The sequence below is a fragment of the Trifolium pratense genome, linkage group LG3 (assembly GCF_020283565.1).
Source record: "Trifolium pratense cultivar HEN17-A07 linkage group LG3, ARS_RC_1.1, whole genome shotgun sequence".
NCBI classification, from domain to species: Eukaryota; Viridiplantae; Streptophyta; class Magnoliopsida; order Fabales; family Fabaceae; genus Trifolium; species Trifolium pratense.
In genome coordinates this window covers 51545082-51567651 of record NC_060061.1, presented here as the reverse complement: position 1 = coordinate 51567651, position 22570 = coordinate 51545082, and the positions used below count along the sequence as shown (strand labels likewise).

Sequence of the window (22570 nt, the reverse complement as noted above, 5' to 3'; positions counted from 1 at the left end):
CATCTATTTCTACCAAATGCTCTAGATGCTATTCCAGATGTTGTAGCATCTGTCCAGTTCCTATATTTGATATTTATAATTGTTTTTTGTTGAACTGCCTTATTGTTCTATTAGTTAGTTACTAACTAATTGAGTTAGTTGGTAGTTAGTTTGTTAGATAGATTTACTTGTTAGTCAAGTAAATGGTCAATTTGTAAACTCTATAAATTGTACCTTAAGTGATAATAAAAATCAATGCTTTTGATGAAAATATTCTTCTCTCTAACTCTCATCACTCTAACAGAATACAATTAGTGGCGACTCCAGGATTGTTAGAGAGCCTGGGCAAATTTTTGGAGGAAATTTTATCAACCCAAATTTCGAATATAGAAATATTAAAACCCTGTTTTTCAACATTTAATTTTTGAAGGAATTTTTAAACAAGAAACAACAAGCAAGAGTATAGCCATGTTTCCAATATAATTAAGGCTCAACTAAATAAGAGGCTACAATCAAAACTGAATCCACATCGACGTATATAATTATATTAAACTACTTATTCTTACAATCAAAACAGCTTATTTATATAATCACTTAACAATCAAAACAGCTTAATTAACAAATTTTAAAATTCAAAACAACATCAAGTCATCAAACAAAGATTCTAGATTGAGAAGGTTTTAGGTTGTTAAAAATTAGAATTAATTGCATATTTGGTCTCTTATGTTTATTTTAGGTTTCAATTTGGTCCCTTATCTTTTAAAAGTTTCAAGTTGGTCATTTTCCTCAAATTTTAGTTTAAATCGTCGACTTTTCTAATGAATTTGCGTACGTAGACCACTTGGGAAAGTACTATGTGGAGGTTTTAAAAAAATTAACTCAAAATTTAACAAAAAGTTAGAAAAAATTAACTCAAAATTTAACGAAAATAACCAACTTATGTTGAGATCAATAACATAAGGGACCAACTTGAAATTTTTAAAAGATAAGGGATCAAATTAAAACCTAAAATAAACATAAGAGACTAAATATGTCTCGTACGGTATATTTTCGAGATGCGTTTCTTTCTTTTGTTTTTTTTCTTTTCTGTTTTTTATTATTACAAAAATAAATTAAGATGGGCAGCCCAGACATTGCCAGGCATGCTCGGCGGCATAATCGGCCATGTATACAATTCATAAATAAATATACGAAGAGTGTTGACTAAATAAAAATATACTCCGTATGTGACACCATAGATATATAGGTTTTTTTATATATAATTTATGATGTCATGATCACTACTGCAAATGGAGAGAAAGTTCTGTGAACTGTACGAAGTGACTTGGGGCTGAAAATAACTAAAATTTCCTGAAAATAACTTTCGGCTGATTTTGCAGCGTCATTTTTTGGGAACTACCTACGGATATATTCGTAGGAAATTTACTTGCGGACTAATCTGCAGAGGATTTTTAAAATCTGTAGGGATCAATCCATAGTAAGAAGGTATTGGCTTTGTACTTAAATAAATCCTTGGATAAACCCACAGGTAAACAGTTTCCTGCAAAATTTTGACTAAATCCACAGCAAATTTTTTTTAAAAAAAAGGAAACTTCTATTGAAATTTATGAAATTCTACTTTATATGTAACATTTATTTAAGGTTATACCACTCGATAATGTTTTAAAGAATATAATTAAATTTTATAAAATCAATTATAGTATTGAAATTTATAATGCATAGATCATCCTGCAAAATCTCACTAAAATCCTTTGACATATTATTGAGAAAAATGAACATTTTATACGCTTACACTTTTATTCAACTTTGTTAATCTTAGTCAAGGGACACATGTAATGACTTGCTCATGCGGTCTTTTCAAATTTAGTTATGGTCCATTTCTTTGAACTTTCTTGGAAGGTTGATTTTTCAAATTTGTATTTTATCAAATAGTAAGTTTTATTAATTTAATAACAATTAATAACAAAATCAAACTCATTGTCATTAGTTTCCTCTATAATGAGTGCTGACTTGATAAGGTGACATTATACAAGATTTATCACCTTTCTATTATTTCCGGCGGATTCTAGGGTGGGAAACCATGATCTCTCACCAATGCATCACGTATTTTGTGGATCGGATTGAATAAGTACATGATATTATGGTATACTGTCAGTATTATATTATTTATTTATTTTTGAAAAAAATTCCCGATTTTTCGAAAAAAAGTTTTCGATATTTTTTCGGAAAAATTTTTTTGATTTTTTTTTTGGAAAACAAGTTCCCGATTTTTGGGGGAAAACATTTCAATTTTAGATAAAAACAATTCCGGAGATTTTGTCTAAACAAAAAAGTTTCCGTTCTTTTTTCGGGAAAAAAGTTTCGATATTTTATTCGGAAAAAAGTTTGGATATTTTCCGGAAAAAGAAAAGTTTCCGATATTTTTCTGGAAACATTCCAATATTTTATTCGGAAAAAAAGTTTCAAATATTTTATGTTTTTCACTCTTTTTTGTATCAGCAATATTTTTTTAGGTGAACATTTCGAAACTATTTTCCCCAAAAAATCGGGAACGTTTTTCCGGAAAACATCGGAACTTTTTCCAGAATAAAAATTGAAAACTATTTTCCGGAAAATATCCGAAACTTTTTTCCCGAAAAAAGAACGGAAACTTTTTTTTTCCAGAAAAACTCCGGAATTGTTTTTATCTGAAATCGAAACATTTTCCCCCAAAAATCGGGAACTTTTATTCCGAAAAAAATTTCCCGAGAAAATATCGAAAACATTTTTCCGGAAAAATCAAAAACTTTTTTTCAAAGAAAATATAAAATAATAATATAATACTGACAGTACACCATAATATCATGTACACATTCAATCCAGTCCACAAAACATGTAGTACATTGATGAAAGACCTATCATGTTTCCCACCCTATAATCCGCCTCTATTTCGTTGCAATTGCAAGTGGTGAGAAGGTGACATGTGTGGTCTATGTAGATACATAAAGGTGCCTCATCCCATTTTGTGTCTCATTGTCATCAATTTTAGATTTCATACCTTTTGCCATATTTTGTGCTGCCCGCCTCTAAACCATTTCTTGGGAGATTTTATTCTCAGTTTCTTTGTTCCACATTCTCAAGTAATTTCTCTCACTAAATACAATTTACCTATATATTACTTCCTTTTTTGTTTGGTGAACAAAGTGCCTTCTTAATTTTTGCTGTTTATATTTCATTTGAGACTTCATATTTGACATGAATTTTTATTGCTTCTAACTCTCTAAATATCTTACCCTAATTTTTATATTCAGTTTGAGTCTTTCTTTCTTCGGGACTTCTCAATTTGTTTGGTCACACAATTTCTTTCAGGTAATATATATATCTCCCACTCCATTTTTTTTTTTACTTTCTTATATTGAAATAAGTTTTAATTGTGTTTGGTTCTAAAACAAATTTGGATTTTAAATAAATAATTTTTTATTTATTTTGGTTAAAAATAAGTTAAATGTAAAAAATATTATATTTTGATATATCTACATAAGAGATATATTAAAATATATTCATATCTCAGGCAATCTATTGTGTGGATTATTTTAAACGTTCAAAATGACGTTTTCTATTCAGAAGAAACTTTTTCTGCTGAATGTCTGGTCAATAGGGTGAAACTTTCATCTTGGAAATGGTTCATACGTAAAAACCCTACTCCGCTGTTCATTTTACGAGTGGGGTATGCACCCTATTTTTTGCTAGAACGGTAAAGTCTGCCGTGGTGTTGAGTTGGGTCTTGTGTCTGTTCTTCTTGGTGATTGATCCTTGCCCCTCTCTCTGAGGGGTCCTTGGATCTTCTTGTGGGGTGATGGGTTAGAAGTGTTTAGTTTTTGACGTGATTTGGGGTCTGTTTGGTAAAAATAAAATATAAGCTAGCTGATAGCTGATAAGCTAGCTGATAGCTGAAAAGTTAGCTTATAGCTGATAGCTGAAAAGCTAGCTTATTGAAATTAAAGTGTTTGGTAAAATTAGCTTTTAAAGTGGTTATTAAATATAAAATTACATAATTGATAGTGGGTAGTTTATTTTTCAGAGTGGGTAGTTATTAAATTAAAGGGTAAAAATGGAATAAAATGTAAAAAACTATAAGTTATAAGCTCAAATGCTACTTGAAATAGCATATGAAAAAAAGCTATAAGCTAGTACAAAAAGCTTGTTACCAAACACCTCTAATTTTTTGAAACAAGCTTATAAGCTCATATAATAAGCTATAAGCTAGCTTATTTGTGTTACCAAACACACCCTTAGTAAGGTGTACTTCTGGTACCCCTTTATATTCTGAATTTTATCTTGTTATTTTTATTTATTATATATAAATATTATTCGCCATTAAAAAAAACTAAAAATAAATTTTATACAAAAAAAATCATAATTTGGAAGGAGAAGCTCTAAATCCAAGAATTTAATGAAATGAGAATGAAGTGGTGCCATATGTCTGTTTCATTCTCATGCATCCTGTTGGGTTTTTGTATGATTGGCTACATTTTGCAAAAACATATTTTAGCCAAGTGTTGAGACAAGTGTGCTGACCCCAAGTGTTGTGACAAATGTTGTGACACTTTGGAACAACACCTGACCCTGTTCTGCGCGCGCCAGCTGGATGTTATTATTTTCTACTCAATCTTTTGAAGATCTGTTTGAAGAATTATGTCAAGGTTTCTTACAGAGGAAGGCGCACGTGTTTAATGTGTTTCATGAGGCAGCTAAACCCTAGTTTTATTTTCCAAAGGAATTATATTTTTGGAAAATATATTTTTGCGGTTTCAAAAATATAACTATTGTTTTCAAAAATATATCACTGCTGCCGCAATTCTAGAAGCCCTAATTTTGTCTTGAAGCCCAAGTCGTTCTACTACTATAAATACGAAGGCAAGCATAAGGTTTCAAGCATCTAAAATCGAGTCTAACAAAGCGTGTGTTTTTAGGATTTTAGAGTGTTAATTGTGAGCCTATCTTGTGTCTCATTGATGCAAGCTTAGGACCTGAGTGTTATTGAGTTGTAAGTGTGAACTTCTCCTAAGCTTTGAAGTACGGAGATTGTTCTATTGTGTTGTGTGGTTTACTCGCAAGCTTTTAAGCAAGAGTGAATCCTAGTTTTAGGAGTGTGTCTCCAATCATTGTAATCGTCTGAGTTGAATAGCAGCGCTGTCTGTGTTGCTAAGGTGGGAATTGGGACGGGGTCTCATATCTAGGAGTTCCTAGGTAGAAGGGTCATTGGGTAGTGATTAAGTGAGAAGTTGTAAACGGGTGAGTTTAGCTTCGAAGTAATACTGCTGATAGTGGACTTCATTCCTGGATTGGTATCCCCCAGAGTAGGCTTTAGGCTGAACTGGGTTAACAACTCTCGTGTGTTATTTACTTTACTGTTTGTATTGTTTTATGTTATTTACTCTGTTTATAGACAAGTGTTGGCGCACTAGTAACAACATCTGTCTACAACAGACAAGTGTTGCTACACCTTGAGCAACACCTGTCCACTGTGTGCCAGGAATTTCAATTGGCATCAGAGCAGGCACCCTGTTCTGAATTTTAGGGTGAGCTCCAGGGAAATCGTTTCTGGCAAGGATGGACAAAGAAGGAGGTTTTGTTACCAGACCACCTCTCTTGGTTGGCGCTTCAAACTATGACTATTGGAAGTCCCGCATGATGGCCTTCCTAAAACAAATTGATAGCAAGACATGGAAGGCAATTCTGAGAGGATGGACTCCACCTGTGAAGATGGACAAAGATGGTAAACCAACTCTTGAGTTGAAATCTGCTGAAGAATGGTCCAAAGAAGAAGATGAGCTTGCTCTTGCAAACTCAAAAGCATTATATGCGCTATATAATGGTGTTGACAAACACATATTCAGACTCATCAAAAAGTGTGTCTGTGCTAAGGAAGCTTGGACAATTCTTGAGACTGTTCATGAAGGTACCTCTAAAGTGAAGCTGTCTAAGCTACAACTCCTAACAACTAAGTTTGAGAATCTAAGAATGAATGATGATGAAACCATTCAGGATTTTCACATGACCATACTTGATTTTGACAATCAATTTGATGCCTTGGGTGAAAAGATACCTGAAGAAAAGCTGGTAAGAAAAATGCTCAGGTCTCTACCTAAGAAGTTTGACATGAAAGTCACAGCTATAGAAGAAGCAAAGGATATCACAGATATGAAGCTAGATGAACTAGTTGGTTCATTACAAACCTATGAGGTAGCCACAAATGAAAAGATGGATAAGAAAAACAAAAGTATTGCTTTTGTTTCAAATGCTGAAGAAGAAGATCAACTGAGTGACACAGAATCTGAACAAAGCATCTCTGATGCAATGGTTCTTCTGGGAAAACAATTTAATAAGGTGCTAAAGAGAATGGACAAACGCTCTAAGACAGGTGCAGCTGACATTGGTCGCAACACTTACAGGAATTTCAGAAAGCCTGTAACAGATGAAAAATCAGCTCCAAATAAAGGTGTTCAATGCCATGAATGTGAGGGGTTTGGTCACATCAGAAGTGAATGTGGAACCTTTCTGAAGAAACAAAAGAAGGGGTTAACTGTAACTTGGTCAGATGAAGATTCTGAAGGAGAAGCTGATACTACAAAAGCTATACATGTATTGACAAGTGTTTGCACATCTGACACTGAATCATGTGAAGAAGAACTAACCTTTGATGAGCTTGCTGAATCATATAAAAAGCTGTGTCTGAAGAGTGCAGAAGTCTGCAGAGTCTCTGAAGAGCAAAAAGAGACAATCACTAAGTTGCAAACTGAGAAAGCTGCTAATTTGTCAAGAATCTCTGAACTTGGTACTAAATGGGAAGATAGTTTAAAGATCATTGAGCAACTGAAGGCAACTATCATCAACTTAGAAGCTGACAAGATCAAACAACTGACTGAGATAGCCCATCTGAATGAAGAGGTAACTGAATTAAACTCTCATCTTGAGAATTTAAAGAAGCATGTTCTTAGGCTATTCAAAGGAAGTGATCTAGATGAAATCCTGGAAACTCTGCCTGTTCCTAGCAAATCTAAAACTGGTATTGGGTATGAATACAACAATGTTAATAGGATTATGGATTACAACAAAGAGGGGAAATATATGCCTGAGATAAATAAACAACCACCTCCAAAAATGCATGACAGGATGTCACCACACCTGTCTCCTAGACAGCAGAGACAAGTGTTGCCACATGTGGCACCACATCAGCAAAGATGGCAAAGACCTAGGTTTATACCTAGACCAAGAAGCAGGTACCATTCATGGAGATGTCATCACTGTGGAAGAAAGGGGCACATAAGGCCTTACTGCTACAAATTGTATGGTTATCCAAGTGAAGCTCCTCAAGAGTCTGATCCATCCATTACTAAAACAAGGATGGAATGGAAGCAAAAAGATGATGTAATCAAGGAGTATACAGCTGAAAGCAGTGGGAAAGGTTTGATTGCCCATACGTCTCTCAGAGCCTCATCAAAAGAAGATTGGTACTTTGATAGTGGTTGTTCTAGACACATGACTGGTGTTGAAAAATATTTAAAGGAAGTAAAATCCTATGCCACAAGTTTTGTGACATTTGGAGATGGAGCAAAGGGGGAAATCAAAGGTATTGGAAGACTGATTGATCATGGTCTACCAAAACTTGAAAATGTTCTCCTTGTGAAAGGACTAACTGCCAATCTAATCAGCATAAGCCAACTATGTGATCAAGGCATGAAAGTCAACTTTACAAAAAATGAATGTCTGGTTAGCAACAATGAAGGAGACATCCTTATGAGGGGTATTAGATCAAAAGACAACTGCTACTTGTGGATCCCTCTTGAAGAAGGTAATGTATCTACATGTCTCTTAACTAAAAATGAAGAGGTTAAGCTGTGGCATCAAAAATTAGGACACCTTAACCTGAAGAGCATGAAGAGAGTCATATCAGAGGAAGCTGTCAGAGGACTACCAATCTTACAGATACAGGAAGGCAATATCTGTGGTGAATGTCAGATTGGGAAACAAACCAAAGTGTCGCACCAAAAGTTGCAACACTTGTCCACCTCTAGAGTTCTTGAGTTACTACATATGGATCTGATGGGGCCCATACAAGTTGAGAGTCTTGGAGGTAAGAAATATGTTCTTGTTATTGTTGATGACTTCTCTAGGTATACTTGGGTGAATTTCATTAGGGAAAAATCTGAGACTTTTGAAGAATTCAAAAATCTTTGTGTACAACTTCAAAAGGAGAAAGACTGTGGTATTGTAAGAATCAGAAGTGACCATGGTAAGGAATTTGAAAACTCTAAATTTGCTGATTTTTGTGCTGCTGAAGGAATAATTCATGAATTTTCTTCACCAATTACACCTCAACAAAATGGTGTGGTTGAAAGAAAGAATAGAACCTTACAGGAATCTGCTAGAGTAATGTTGCATGCCAAAAATGTTCCTTACAAGTTCTGGGCTGAAGCCATGAATACAGCATGTTACATTCACAATAGAGTAACATTAAGGAAAGGTACTGCTACAACATTGTATGAACTATGGAAGAATAGGAAGCCTACTGTGAAGTACTTCCATGTGTTTGGGTCAAAATGTTATATTTTGGCAGATAGAGAACCTAGGAGAAAATTGGATCCCAAAAGTGATGAGGGGATATTTTTAGGTTACTCAACCAACAGCAGAGCATACAGGGTTTTTAACTCCAGAACAAGAACTATGATGGAATCAATTAATGTTGTTGTTGATGACAGTGATACAACAAGTGCAGATCCAGCTGAAGAGACAGATGTCATAACACCTGTCCCAACACCTGATGATGATCAAACTGAACCTGAACCTGATCAACATTCTGAGTCTACTACAGAGGTTCCTAGACCAAACAAGGGACCATCTACTAGAACACAGAAGAATCATCCTCTGGAACTTGTCATTGGAAATCCAAATCAAGGAATTGCAACAAGAAGATCAAAAGAAGCAATTTCCAATTCATGCTTCATATCAAAGATTGAACCAAAGAATGTTAAAGAAGCTTTGACTGATGAATACTGGATCAATGCTATGCAGGAGGAACTAACTCAGTTCAAAAGAAGTGAGGTATGGGATCTAGTACCTAGACCAGATGGTATAAATGTTATTGGTACAAAGTGGGTGTACAAGAACAAAACTGATGAAAATGGTGATATTACTAGAAATAAAGCCAGACTTGTAGCACAAGGATACACCCAGATAGAAGGAGTAGATTTTGATGAGACTTTTGCTCCAGTTGCTCGCTTGGAGTCCATAAGATTACTCTTGGCTGTGGCATGCATTTTGAAATTCAAGCTATATCAAATGGATGTAAAAAGTGCATTCCTAAATGGCTATCTAAATGAAGAGGTATATGTTGAGCAACCAAAAGGGTTTGTAGATCCAAGCTTTCCTAACCATGTTTACAAACTAAAGAAAGCACTTTATGGATTGAAACAAGCCCCTAGAGCATGGTATGAAAGGTTGACTGAATTTCTTGTCAGCCATGGATACAAAAAGGGTGGTAATGATAAAACCCTATTTGTAAGAGAAGAGAAAGGGAAGCTAATGATAGCTCAGATATATGTGGATGATATTGTATTTGGTGGAATGTCGCGACAAATGGTGGAACATTTTGTGCATCAAATGCAATCTGAATTTGAAATGAGTCTTGTAGGTGAGCTAACTTATTTTTTAGGTCTTCAGGTCAAACAAATGGAAGACACCATATTTATCTCTCAAGAAAAATATGCAAGAAACATTGTGAAGAAATTTGGTATGGAAGGTGGTAGTCACAAAAGGACACCTGCACCTACACACTTGAAGCTCACCAAAGATGAGAAAGGGGTTGATGTGGATCAAAGTCTCTATAGAAGTATGATTGGGAGCTTACTATATCTCACAGCTAGCAGGCCTGATATCATGTTTGCAGTTGGTGTTTGTGCTAGATACCAATCTGAACCCAAGATGAGTCATCTGACTCAAGTAAAGAGGATCTTCAAATATGTCAATGGCACATGTGGCTATGGAATTCTATACTCTCATGGTAATGATTCTACCTTAATTGGATATTGTGATGCAGATTGGGCTGGAAGTGCAGATGATAGAAAGAGCACCTCTGGTGCATGTTTCTTCTTGGGAAACAATCTAGTATCTTGGTTTAGTAAGAAGCAAAATAGCGTGTCTCTATCAACAGCTGAGGCAGAATATATAGCAGCTGGGAGTAGTTGCTCTCAATTGTTATGGATGAGACAAATGTTGAAGGAGTATAGTGTGGAGCAAGATGTCATGACACTTTACTGTGACAATCTGAGTGCTATAAACATCTCTAAAAATCCTATTCAACATAGTAGGACTAAGCACATTGATATACGTCATCATTTTATAAGGGAGCTTGTAGAAGAAAAAATTGTTACACTTGAGCACATTGCATCTGAAGAACAGTTAGCAGACATTTTTACTAAGGCGTTAGATGCAAGTCAATTTGAAAATTTAAGAGGCAAACTTGGAATTTGCCTTTTTGAAGACAAATAGCAGTTACAGCAGGCAATGCGTGTAACTACCTCTCATCACTTTAAGTTACACGCAAATCAAGGAAGTTCTCATTCAACTTCCCTCAACCTCCATCAACCACAATCATTATTTTTCATCTATACTCTCTCTCACGAACTCTCTATCTTCCTCATCAACATCTCTCTGACTTCTCCTTTTCTCAGAAAACCTCAAATCCAAATCATGTCGAACTCTGTCAAATCTTCACCAACAAAGTCAGATGCTACTCCATCACTACAAAAGGTGGTAATCGATGCTGTTCCTCTCACCACCATACCTTCCACAAGTCCAACGATGAGGAGAAAATCAGTTGCGAAAAAGGAAAAATTATCACGAACGAGCATAAATCCTTCATCTCCCTCCTCTTCAATTAAGAAAGCGAAGAAGAAGAGCAAGAAATCGCGAACTGAATCGAGAAGAAGTTTTACAATGTCTGAACTGCATGTTGATCCACTTCCATCGAGTGGTGTTGCTACTCCTGTCGTAAAAGCTGCAGAGGTTAATGTTGACACATCTGGTAAGAACTCACTTAATCAAAACTCTGATACTCCAAATTCTGTTGAAAACCTAGGTTTAGAGAAACCTACTGTGTCTGAAAATTTGGGGAAAAGTGTTCCTAACTCCCCTGTTGCTGATGATGATAATGTTGGTGCTTCTACTGAGACCAATAATCCTGTTGCTGATGAGTCCATTAAGAAAACTGCTCCTGAGACTCATGTTGCGCCAAGTGTTGCAACACATGGCGCTGCGCCAAATGTGGTGCCAGATGTTACCACATCTTTGGCACAAGAGAACCTTGTGGACTATTCTGAGTCTGATGAGAGTCCCCCACCTAAGGATACTGATAAAGAAGCTGGTTCTGATAAAGTTGTGAATGAAACTCCTGAGGTAATCATTGTTAATGAAAATGAAACTACAGCTAGTGATAAGGCTATTCCTGCACATTCTGAAGCTAGTGTAGCTAGGAGGACTAGAAGTAGGGCTGGTAAAACTGTAGAGGCTACTAACACACCTGCCCAAACACCCAAACCCTCTAAGGCTGGAAAGGCTACTGGTAAAAAGCCTGTGTATGGACCTCCAAAACCTGTCAGTAAAGTGGTCCCTAGGTCAGAGACCAAGAAAAGAAAGGCTCCTCCAACTAGTGATTCTGATTTTGAACCGGAGACAGATGTTGCTGCATCTGGGAGCACATCTAGGAAAAGTGTAGGAAGGAAGAAGGTTCCTCAATCTGTTCCATCTGCTCCATTAGATAATGTTTCATTTCATCTGGAAAATAGGTCTGCAAGGTGGAAGTTTGTATATCATAGAAGGTTAGCTCTGGAAAGAAATTTGAAAGCTGATATTCTTGAATGTCCTAGTGTTGTAGAAGCTCTTGAGTATGCAGGTTTGATGAAAACTGTGGTTGGTTTGGACAAGTGCTATGACAGGCTTGTCAAGGAATTTTTGATTAATGTGGCTGCAGACTGTAATGATCCAAAAAGCCCTGAATATAGGCAAGTTTTTGTACGAGGAAAGTGTGTTCAATTCTCTCCAACTGTGATCAACCAATATTTGCAAAGGGATTCTGAAGAAGTGGCTCCTCTGAAAGCCACAGATAATGAAATCTGCAAGGTCCTCACTGGAGGAAGAGTTAAGGTATGGCCAAGCAAGGCTAAGTTGTCTGCAACTTCCCTCTCTCCATTTTATGCTGTTTTGAATAGGATAGCTGCACACAACTGGGTCCCTACAATCCACTCAGGAGATGTGGCAAGAGGATTGGGTAGGTTCATCTATGCTGTGGGTACCAAGGCCAATTTTGACTATGGAGCTTATTTCTTTCAAGAAACCTTAAGTCATGCTTTAACATATGCTGTTGAGAAGCCAGTTGCTCTCCCCACTCTGCTATGCAACATTATGCTTGAACAACACCCAGATATACTAAGAAGTTCTGATGTTCCTTGCAAAAGGAAAGGGGTGTTGGTGATTGAGCAGAGACTGCTGGATGGGACAAATGTTGCAGCAGGTGTTGGCACATCTGTCCAGACTGGTGTACTTTCAAGGAAACAGATGATTGCTGATCTTACTGAAACTAGCAGAGCTCTTGAGGCCAGGAAGCTGAAAATAGACCGTGTAATTGAGGCTCTCAAGGCTGAGGAAGCTGCTGAGATGGCTGAGGGTGAGCCAAATGGACAAGAAGGAGAAGAGGCTAGTGGTTCTGAGGATGGTTCTGAGGATGTGATGGAGGACTCTGATGAAAGTTCTTCAATCTGATTTCTGATGTTTCCTTATATTTGTTTCTGATGTACTTTTGTTGTTTTTCTTGGTGTTTCTTTTATGGGCAAGGCCCTGAATTTCTAGCACCTGTGTGTGCTCTATGGTCTGTAATAACTGCACACTGATATTTTCTATGCTCTGGTACACTACTATTTCCTATGCATGATGTTTGTCTAAATTGTGGCTAAAAAGGGGGAGTAGTGTGTGTGTGTGACAAATGTGAAGACAGATGTTCCCACATCTGGTGACTGGTGTTGTGCTAGTGTTCGTATGCTCGTATTGAGGGGGAGTGTGAGTAATATGCATGTACTGAGGGGGAGTAGTGAATATTCTTTCTCTATCTGGTGTGTGTATGCATGAATTCAGGGGGAGTGTGAGTGATATTATCTCTTGATCGCCTGAATGTTTGATAACAAATGTTGTGCCAAGTGTTATGGCACCTGAGACTATTGAGTCCACTATCTACTATGACTGAGAATTTATTTTTCTCAGATGCCTATGGGAATTTATTTTTCCCTTGTGTTGTTCCTTGAGGCTAGTTGTGTTTTATTCCGCTGTTGCATTGCCTCTGATGCTACTTGACTATCTGGAAGTAGTTTTTATTATGTGTTACTTTCTTTCCTAGTTGTGTGATCATGTTGACTCGAAGGAAAGGTAATACTATATCTCTCTATATACTGGTCTAATATTGTTTTAGCCAAAATTTGCCAAAGGGGGAGATTGTTGGGTTTTTGTATGATTGGCTACATTTTGCAAAAACATATTTTAGCCAAGTGTTGAGACAAGTGTGCTGACCCCAAGTGTTGTGACAAATGTTGTGACACTTTGGAACAACACCTGACCCTGTTCTGCGCGCGCCAGCTGGATGTTATTATTTTCTACTCAATCTTTTGAAGATCTGTTTGAAGAATTATGTCAAGGTTTCTTACAGAGGAAGGCGCACGTGTTTAATGTGTTTCATGAGGCAGCTAAACCCTAGTTTTATTTTCCAAAGGAATTATATTTTTGGAAAATATATTTTTGCGGTTTCAAAAATATAACTATTGTTTTCAAAAATATATCACTGCTGCCGCAATTCTAGAAGCCCTAATTTTGTCTTGAAGCCCAAGTCGTTCTACTACTATAAATACGAAGGCAAGCATAAGGTTTCAAGCATCTAAAATCGAGTCTAACAAAGCGTGTGTTTTTAGGATTTTAGAGTGTTAATTGTGAGCCTATCTTGTGTCTCATTGATGCAAGCTTAGGACCTGAGTGTTATTGAGTTGTAAGTGTGAACTTCTCCTAAGCTTTGAAGTACGGAGATTGTTCTATTGTGTTGTGTGGTTTACTCGCAAGCTTTTAAGCAAGAGTGAATCCTAGTTTTAGGAGTGTGTCTCCAATCATTGTAATCGTCTGAGTTGAATAGCAGCGCTGTCTGTGTTGCTAAGGTGGGAATTGGGACGGGGTCTCATATCTAGGAGTTCCTAGGTAGAAGGGTCATTGGGTAGTGATTAAGTGAGAAGTTGTAAACGGGTGAGTTTAGCTTCGAAGTAATACTGCTGATAGTGGACTTCATTCCTGGATTGGTATCCCCCAGAGTAGGCTTTAGGCTGAACTGGGTTAACAACTCTCGTGTGTTATTTACTTTACTGTTTGTATTGTTTTATGTTATTTACTCTGTTTATAGACAAGTGTTGGCGCACTAGTAACAACATCTGTCTACAACAGACAAGTGTTGCTACACCTTGAGCAACACCTGTCCACTGTGTGCCAGGAATTTCACATCCCATGTAAACTTCATCCTTGCCTCTAAACCTTTTCTTAATTAGAATTACGCCGGTGGCAAAATGATGAATCAGATGAATTTAAAGGTTAATAGATGGATCAAAATAATCTATTAATTTATTATAATTTATTATTTTAATTTTTAAATATTCAATAAATCCATTAAATATATAATTCATCCAATCATTCATCATGATATCTTAAATGTATGGATATCCATCCAGTCCATCTACTAAACTATATTGATTTTTTATATTTTTAAAAACATTTGTATTAATTGATTAATAATTTTTTTAAAATATATTTGTTAATTGATTATTAAAATAGATTTATTTATTATTTTAAAAACATAATTTTTCATTTATTTTATGAATTGATGTATAATCAATCCAAATTTCATTTTTTTTTTTGTAAACCAAAGGTATCATCCGCGCGCAACTGCAGAGACTAATCCCCTCGAGGTAACTGAGATACATTTAAGGGGTTGAAACCAAATTTCGTTTTTCACTAAGCCAAAACATTGTTTTAGTGAACCCAAAACATTCTTTCTTCACCTTCCTAAATTATTTTTATTAAAATTCATCTTTTTAATAACAAAATTTAAATAATAGAATTTTCATAAATAATAGGCTTAATTAATAAAATGGTCTCTTAAAGACATTTTTGGTTTCATATTGGTCCCTTAAAGAAAAAAGGTCTAAATAGGTCCCTTAAAGAAAAAAAAGGTCCGAATAGGTCCCTTAAAGACATATCTGTTAATCAGTTTGGTCCTATTTAGACCTCTTTTTAGGGACCAAACTGATTAACGGAGATGTCTTTAAGGGACCTATTCGGACTTTTTTTTCTTTAAGGGACCTATTTGGACCTTTTTTTCTTTAAGGGACCAATCTGAAACCAAAAATGTCTTTAAGGGACCATTTTATTAATTAAGCCTAAATAATAAAAGTAGGTGGGTGGCCGGTCAACGACGGCCAACGTCAGACCTCCGCCACCCCTAATTAGAACTTATTCTCGGTTTATTTGTTCCACACACACTCAAATAATATCTCTCTATATAAAATTCTTAACAAAAACAAAAAAATATCAAAATTAATTTTCACACTTTTAAATTGGTAGAATATTATCCTTAAAAAAAAGTCTTCCACCTTACATGCATAGTAGTTTTATACTCCCTCAATCCCCAATTTTTGGTCCTTTTAAAGTTTTTTGACGCAGTCCTTTTAAAGTTGAACATATAAATTAAGAAATAGTAAAATTTATTTAATGAATACTTTTAATTTTTGTAAGGGACAAATAGTAAAACATCATTAATTATACTTTGATTCTTAAAAGAATAAAAAATTTTGGAAAAAATAAAAAACTAAAATAACTAAAGATTAAGAAAGGAAGGAGTATATATTAGAGCATCCACAATGGAGAAATTCAATTTTGGGTACTTAAGTGGGTCCCGCATGTACACATCACTCATTTATAATTTTTTAATAATAGTACCTAATAAGTACTCAATCTCTCCAACCCAGCACCTCTTAAAAAATTCTAAACCGGTCCCACAAATAATTACACATTTCATCAATAACTCTACATATTTATAAATGGGTCCCACAAATTCTATTAAGTACTATGAGAGAGAGGGTGCTTATTTGAGAAGTGGTACCTATTTGGTACTAAAATGTGTTGTGCTCCAATAGTAGTACCTAATAAGTACCATGAGTACCTAATAGGTACTACACCATTGGAGATGGTCTTATAGAAGAAAACCGAGCATGTAACTATCTGTTTTTCTTATTGTGTTTGGTTATTTTTCTTACTAAACAATATTGAACAAGAAAACCTATAACTTTTCTTCTTTTTTTTCCTTTATTTAAATATTGTATTTTATTCTTAGTTCTTACATTCTTAGGTCTAGCTAGCACCTTTGTTTTAGTTACAAAGTCTAGCCAGTCCCGTTTTTAAGATTTTGGTGGTCTATGGACGACCTTAAAATTTGGGTCTAACTATTAAATAGTATAAAAAATTGAATTGCTAATACATATTGAATTTTTTATTTAATATCAAAATACTCATAAATTAATAAGATGTTTTGACAAAAGATAAATTAATAAGATAAGATACGATACTTTTGTTTTTTTTTATAAATAAGATCCGATACTTTTTAAGGGTATTGTCGGTATTATGAAAAGATCACACCAAAACTCATGTATTCTCTTTTTATATAGTATAGATTCATTGACTCTAGGAGTAAGTCTCTATATATTAACTTACTCCGCTTAATAACCCGATATCGGCATTATATTTCTTCAATCCAACCGTTGAATTTAAAGATTTCATTGAGTAGATCAACTCCACAAATTTTAATAAAAATTCAAAACATGTAGTTATGTATTCAGACTATTGAAATTCAACGGTTTTTTTAAAAGTTTGTCGTACGTTCAATTGAAGTTATCAGAAAAAGTATCAAACGGTTTTGAATTTTTGTAGAAATTTGTGGAGTTGATCTACTCAATGAGATCTTTAAATTCAACGGTTTGATTGAAGAAATATAATGCTGATATCGAGTTATTAAGCGGAGTAAGTCAATAGAGACTTACTCCTGGAGCCAACGGATCCCTCATCATTTCTCTAAATCATATATATTTATAAAAGAAGCAAATCTTAAAAGATTCTAAACAAAAATATTTTTTTGACACATTCAAAACAAAAATATAAACAATAACTTCTAAAATTTATTATTGTAAATATAATTGTAACATATATTTAAATTTAAAATCTTCACAAGATATTTAGACATATTATTTTAAATTTTCACAAGAATTTTGATATTTATTTATTTTATATTATTGACATATGTAATATATATACCCCTAAAAAACTAGGGCCGTCGGCCTCCTCGCCCCCACACACACACATATTATTCGATTTTATTGTTACTATTTTTAGTTTAATAATTATTCAATTTTTTCCTAAATTTCACATTAAGTCATTTTTATACATAACATATTATTCGATAAGCCTAATTCCTGAGAAAAAAAAAGAGTTTTAGTAATTTGGAGTTCGGTCAAGATATAAATAAAATATGATTAAAGATATATAGTTCTTAATACATTTTTTTCAACAGTAGATAACATTATTTTTTTGCAGTGAACAAAATATCATGGCAGAGCTGATTGCTGGAGCATTTCTTTCTTCTCTCTTTCAAGTCACTCTTGAGAGGTTTTCCACAAGTGATTTCAAAGACCTCTTCAATAAAGGGTTGGTTGAAAAACTTGAAATCACACTGAATTCTATCAATCAATTGTTGGATGATGCAGAGACAAAACAATACCAAAATCAAAACGTGAAGAAATGGCTTGATCATCTAAAACATGAGGTATATGAAGTAGATCAATTATTGGATGAGATTGCTACAAATGCAAAGCAAAAGATCAAGGTGAAACACTTCGTTTCAACTTTGACTAATCGATTTGAGTCAAGGATAAAAGATTTGCTAGACAAGCTAAAATATCTTGCGGAGCAAAATGATGTGTTGGGATTGACACAAAGAAGTTGCATTAGTATTGAAAGTGCATTTAGCTTGAAATCCTCAAAAATATCACCAACTGCTTCATTAGTGGATGAATCTTGCATTTATGGTAGAGATCATGATAAAAATAAAATTATCAACTATTTGCTTTCTGACAATGATAGTGGCAAACGAGTATCGATAATCAGCATAGTGGGTTTGGGTGGGATGGGCAAGACCACTCTAGCTCAGCTTGTCTACAATGACGAGAGGATGAAGAAGCGGTTTGAACTTAAAGCTTGGGTTCATGTTGCGGAATCTTTTGATGTTGTTGGACTCACCAAAACAATTCTTAGGTCGTTCCATTCTTCTGCTGATGGTGAAGACTTGGATCCACTTAAATGTCAACTACAACAGACACTGACAGGTAAGAAATTTTTGCTTGTTCTAGATGATGTGTGGAATGCAAATGAGGAATGGTGGGAGCAGTTACTACTTCCTTTTTACCATGGATCTCCGGGAAGTAAGATTATTGTGACTACACGCGACAGGCATATTGCATTAGTTGTGAAATCCGACCATCAACATCATTTAAAGCAATTGGCGGAGAGTGACTGTTGGAATTTATTTGTGAAACATGCTTTTCGAGGAAGGAATGTTTTTGAATATCCAAATCTTGAATCAACCGGAAAGAAGGTTGTAGACAAGTGTGGAGGGTCGCCTTTAGCTGTGAAAACATTGGGAAATCTCTTGCAAAGAAAATTTTCTCAAGGCGAATGGTTTAAGATATTGGAGACTGATATGTGGCATGTATCGAAAGGTGATGATGAAATTAATCCGGTATTGAGATTGAGTTACCATAATCTCCCTTCCCATCTAAAGCGTTGTTTTGCCTATTGTTCCATATTTCCCAAGGGTTATGAATTTCAAAAAGATGAATTGGTCAAGCTTTGGATGGCAGAAGGTTTGTTGAAATGTTGCGGAAGAGACAAAAGTGAAGAAGAGTTGGGTAATGAATTCTTGGATGATCTAGAGTCCATTTCATTTTTCCAGCAATCAGTATATTCCCATAAGATTATAGCCATGCATGATCTTGTCAATGATTTGGCAAAATCAGAGTCGCGAGAGTTTTGCTTACAAATTGAGGGTGATAAGGTGCAAGATATATCTGAAAGAACGCGTCACATTTGGTGCTCTCTTGATTTGAAAGATGGTGCTAGAATATTAAAGCTTATTTGTAAGATTAAGGGATTACGAAGCCTGTTAGTACACGACCGAGTCTATGGTGAGGAGTACTTCACCATAAGCAAGAATGTGCAACGTGATCTATTTTCAAAACTGAAATATTTACGGATGTTGTCATTTCGTGGTTGTGAACTTACAGAGCTAGCATATGAGATAGGCAATTTAAAGCTTTTGCGCTATCTAGACTTGACAAGCACAGAGATTAAAAGCTTGCCTAATTCCATTTGCAAGTTGTATAATTTACAGACACTGATATTGGAAAAGTGTTTTGAATTGACTGAACTCCCTTCAGATTTTTACAAGCTTGCTAGTTTATGTCATCTTAATCTTGAATGCATTTATATAAAGAAGATGCCAAAGCAGATTGGGAGGCTAAATCATCTTCAAACACTCAGTCATTTTGTCGTGGGAGAGAATAGTGGGTCCGATATTAAGGAGTTGGATAATCTCAATCATCTTCAAGGAAAGCTTACTATTTCAGGGTTGGAAAATGTCACTAATCCCGCAGATGCTGCAGGAGCAAATTTGAAAGATAAGAAACATCTGAAAGAATTGATCATGAATTATAGTGACGATTTCATTTTCAATAACAATGGAAGAGAATTGGATGTCTTGGAGGCTCTTCTACCAAATAGCAATTTGAAGAGGCTCACTATTGAATACTACAATGGCAACTGCTTTCCAAATTGGCTATGTGGTTTTCATTTACCCAACTTAGTGTCTCTTAAACTGCAAAGTTGTGGATTATGTTCTCATTTGCCGCCACTTGGTCAACTTCCTTGTCTCAGGGAGCTTTCCATTTCACATTGTGATGGAATAAAGATCATTGGTGAAGAGTTTTACGACAATAATTCAACAATTTTTCCGTTCAAGTCCCTTGAAGTTTTGATATTTGATCGGATGTATTGTTTGGAGGAATGGTTATGTCTTGAAGGGTTTCCTGTGCTTAAAGAGCTTTCTATTATAAATTGTCCCGAATTGACAAGGGCCTTGCCTCAACACTTTCCTTCTTTACAAAAATTAAAGATAAGCAATTGCAACAAGTTGGAGGAATGGTTATGTCTTGAAGGATTTCCTTTCCTTAAAGAGCTTTCTATTATAAATTGTCCCGAATTGAAAAGGGCCATTCCTCAACACCTTCCTTTTTTACAAAAATTGAAGATACGTAATTGCAACAAGTTGGAGGAATGGTTATGTCTTGAAGGGCTTCCTTTGCTTAAAGAGATTTTTATAGAACATTGTCCTAAATTGAAAAGGCTCCTGCCTCAACACCTTCCTTCTTTACAAATATTAGAGATTTTTGATTGCAAAATGTTGGAGGTATCAATTCCCAAAGGTGACAGTATCATAGAGTTACATCTACATAGATGTGATAGAGTTTTGGTAAATGGATTGTCTACCAGCTTGAAAAAGTTTGTCCTTCGTGAAAATCGGTATACTGAGTTCTCCGTGGAGCAAAATCTACTCAAAAATACCATTCTTGAAGAGATGGAGTTTGATTTTAGAGGCTTCGTAAAATTTCCCTTTTTGGATTTGCGTTGCTATAATTCTCTTAGTAGACTTTGCATAAAAGGTTGGTGCTTGCCTTCTTTGCCCTTTGCACCACACTTATTCACCAATCTTCATTCTCTCTCGTTGTTCGATTTCCCACAGTTGGAATCATTTCCAAGTGGAGGGTTGCCTTCTAACTTAAGCATCCTTGGAATATTCAACTGCCCTAAACTGATTGCTTCGAGAGAGGAGTGGGGTTTGTTCCAACTCAATTCTTTGAAAGTTTTCGTTGTTAGTGATGACTTTGAAAACATAGAGTCTTTCCCAGAGGAGAATCTGTTGCCACCAAATCTGAATTATCTTTATTTGATAAAATGTTCAAAGCTAAGAATAATGAATTACAAGGGTTTTCTTCACCTCAAATCTCTCGAGGATCTATGTATTCGCAACTGCCCTAGTTTTGAGCGCTTGCCAGAGGAGGGTCTACGCAACTCCCTTTCTAGTTTGTGGATTAGTGATTGTCCATTAATTAAGGAGCAGTACAAAAAGGAAGAAGGAGAGCGTTGGCATACAATTCGTCACATCCCTTCGGTGACCATAACTTGATGAAGTTGAGCAGCAGATCATGAGATGTTGCTGCAGGCAAGTACAAGGCATATATTCATTTTCTCTTAGCTAGTAAATTTTTTTGGCATAATGAGACTGTGAACAGTAGCAAGTGTGATCTGTGACCTCTTTCTTGCATGTCATATTTCAAATATAAATGATCATCATGACAAGTTTTGCATAGCATAGAACTTATCGATTATCTAATTTTAGTTCTGCAGCCAGAAAAAACTCACAATTAGTATGCATATTTTGTTTTACAGCAAACAGAACACTATATGTTTAGCAAGTTTTGCATGCTGCTATATATATCTGATATGTTGGTTGAAACAAAAAGGTCTTCATAACATGATGCTATTAATTAACCACATTTTCGCATTCCATCGATTCAAAAAGATTTTCTCTAAGTTACAATTTAAATAAAGTCTTGCCATGTGGGTACTGGGTACCTCTTCCTATTAATTGTGTAATTTATTTTCTTCGCAAATTCGGTATTTACTACAACATAATTGATATGTAATTTCCTGTTAGAAGATATGCAACTGACATTATTCTGTCTTCCTTTGTAGCCATGTTTTATGTACAAAAGTCTCTCAAAAAATACTAGTTTTTGTCTAAAGTTAATTGCTTACAAACTCCTAATGTGAGTTGGATTCATTTTAAACTTTAAAGAATGCATCAAGCCATCAACCACATGAATAATCTCCCTAAATGTGCCAAAGTGAATACTTTAAAAAATATATTGTTTTCCAATTAAAAGCACAATTCTTCTATCTTTGTTATTATTCTAACTTTGTGTCTCTTTTTAGTATTTTTAACATTAATAGTGTGCTTTTGTTTCTATGTATATGCAGAGAACTTGCATTGCATCCAACCAATTACAAGGTGAGGATGCAGCCAATGCATCTATATGCAACTATTCTTACGCGAATATATAGTTTGATTTTGGTTTTGTTTTTTAGCCTTTAGTTTTTGTTTTTCCTGATTCTCTTTTATTTTTCACACTGTACCAGAAGGGAAACTTGGTGTTTTCTAATTGTCTTTGCACCATGATTCAATTAAATTCCTAATTGTGCATAACATTCTTGTGATTTTGATTGCTACATAGCTCTCTATTGAAATACTTAATTATATCCATTTTTCTGGTTTCTCTTTTATTGTGTTGAAGTATTTTAATTTTTGAAA

At 35.1% G+C, this 22570-nt stretch overlaps 1 protein-coding gene across 1 annotated transcript; it reads left to right on the top strand.

Annotated features, from left to right (window-relative positions):
• Nucleotides 1-2990: 2990 nt before the first annotated feature.
• LOC123913187 (putative disease resistance protein At3g14460) lies at nt 2991-22570 on the top strand. The gene is made up of 4 exons (XM_045963817.1): nt 2991-3098; nt 3270-3327; nt 17683-21421; nt 22240-22570. Exon 3 carries the CDS (start codon nt 17696-17698, stop codon nt 21383-21385), a length of 3690 nt encoding a protein of 1229 aa, XP_045819773.1. The 5' UTR covers nt 2991-3098; nt 3270-3327; nt 17683-17695; the 3' UTR covers nt 21386-21421; nt 22240-22570.

Bases quoted from the DNA above. Each gene is read 5' to 3' on its own strand.
- LOC123913187 (XM_045963817.1), top strand. From the start codon at position 17,696: ATGGCAGAGCTGATTGCTGGAGCATTTCTTTCTTCTCTCTTTCAAGTC.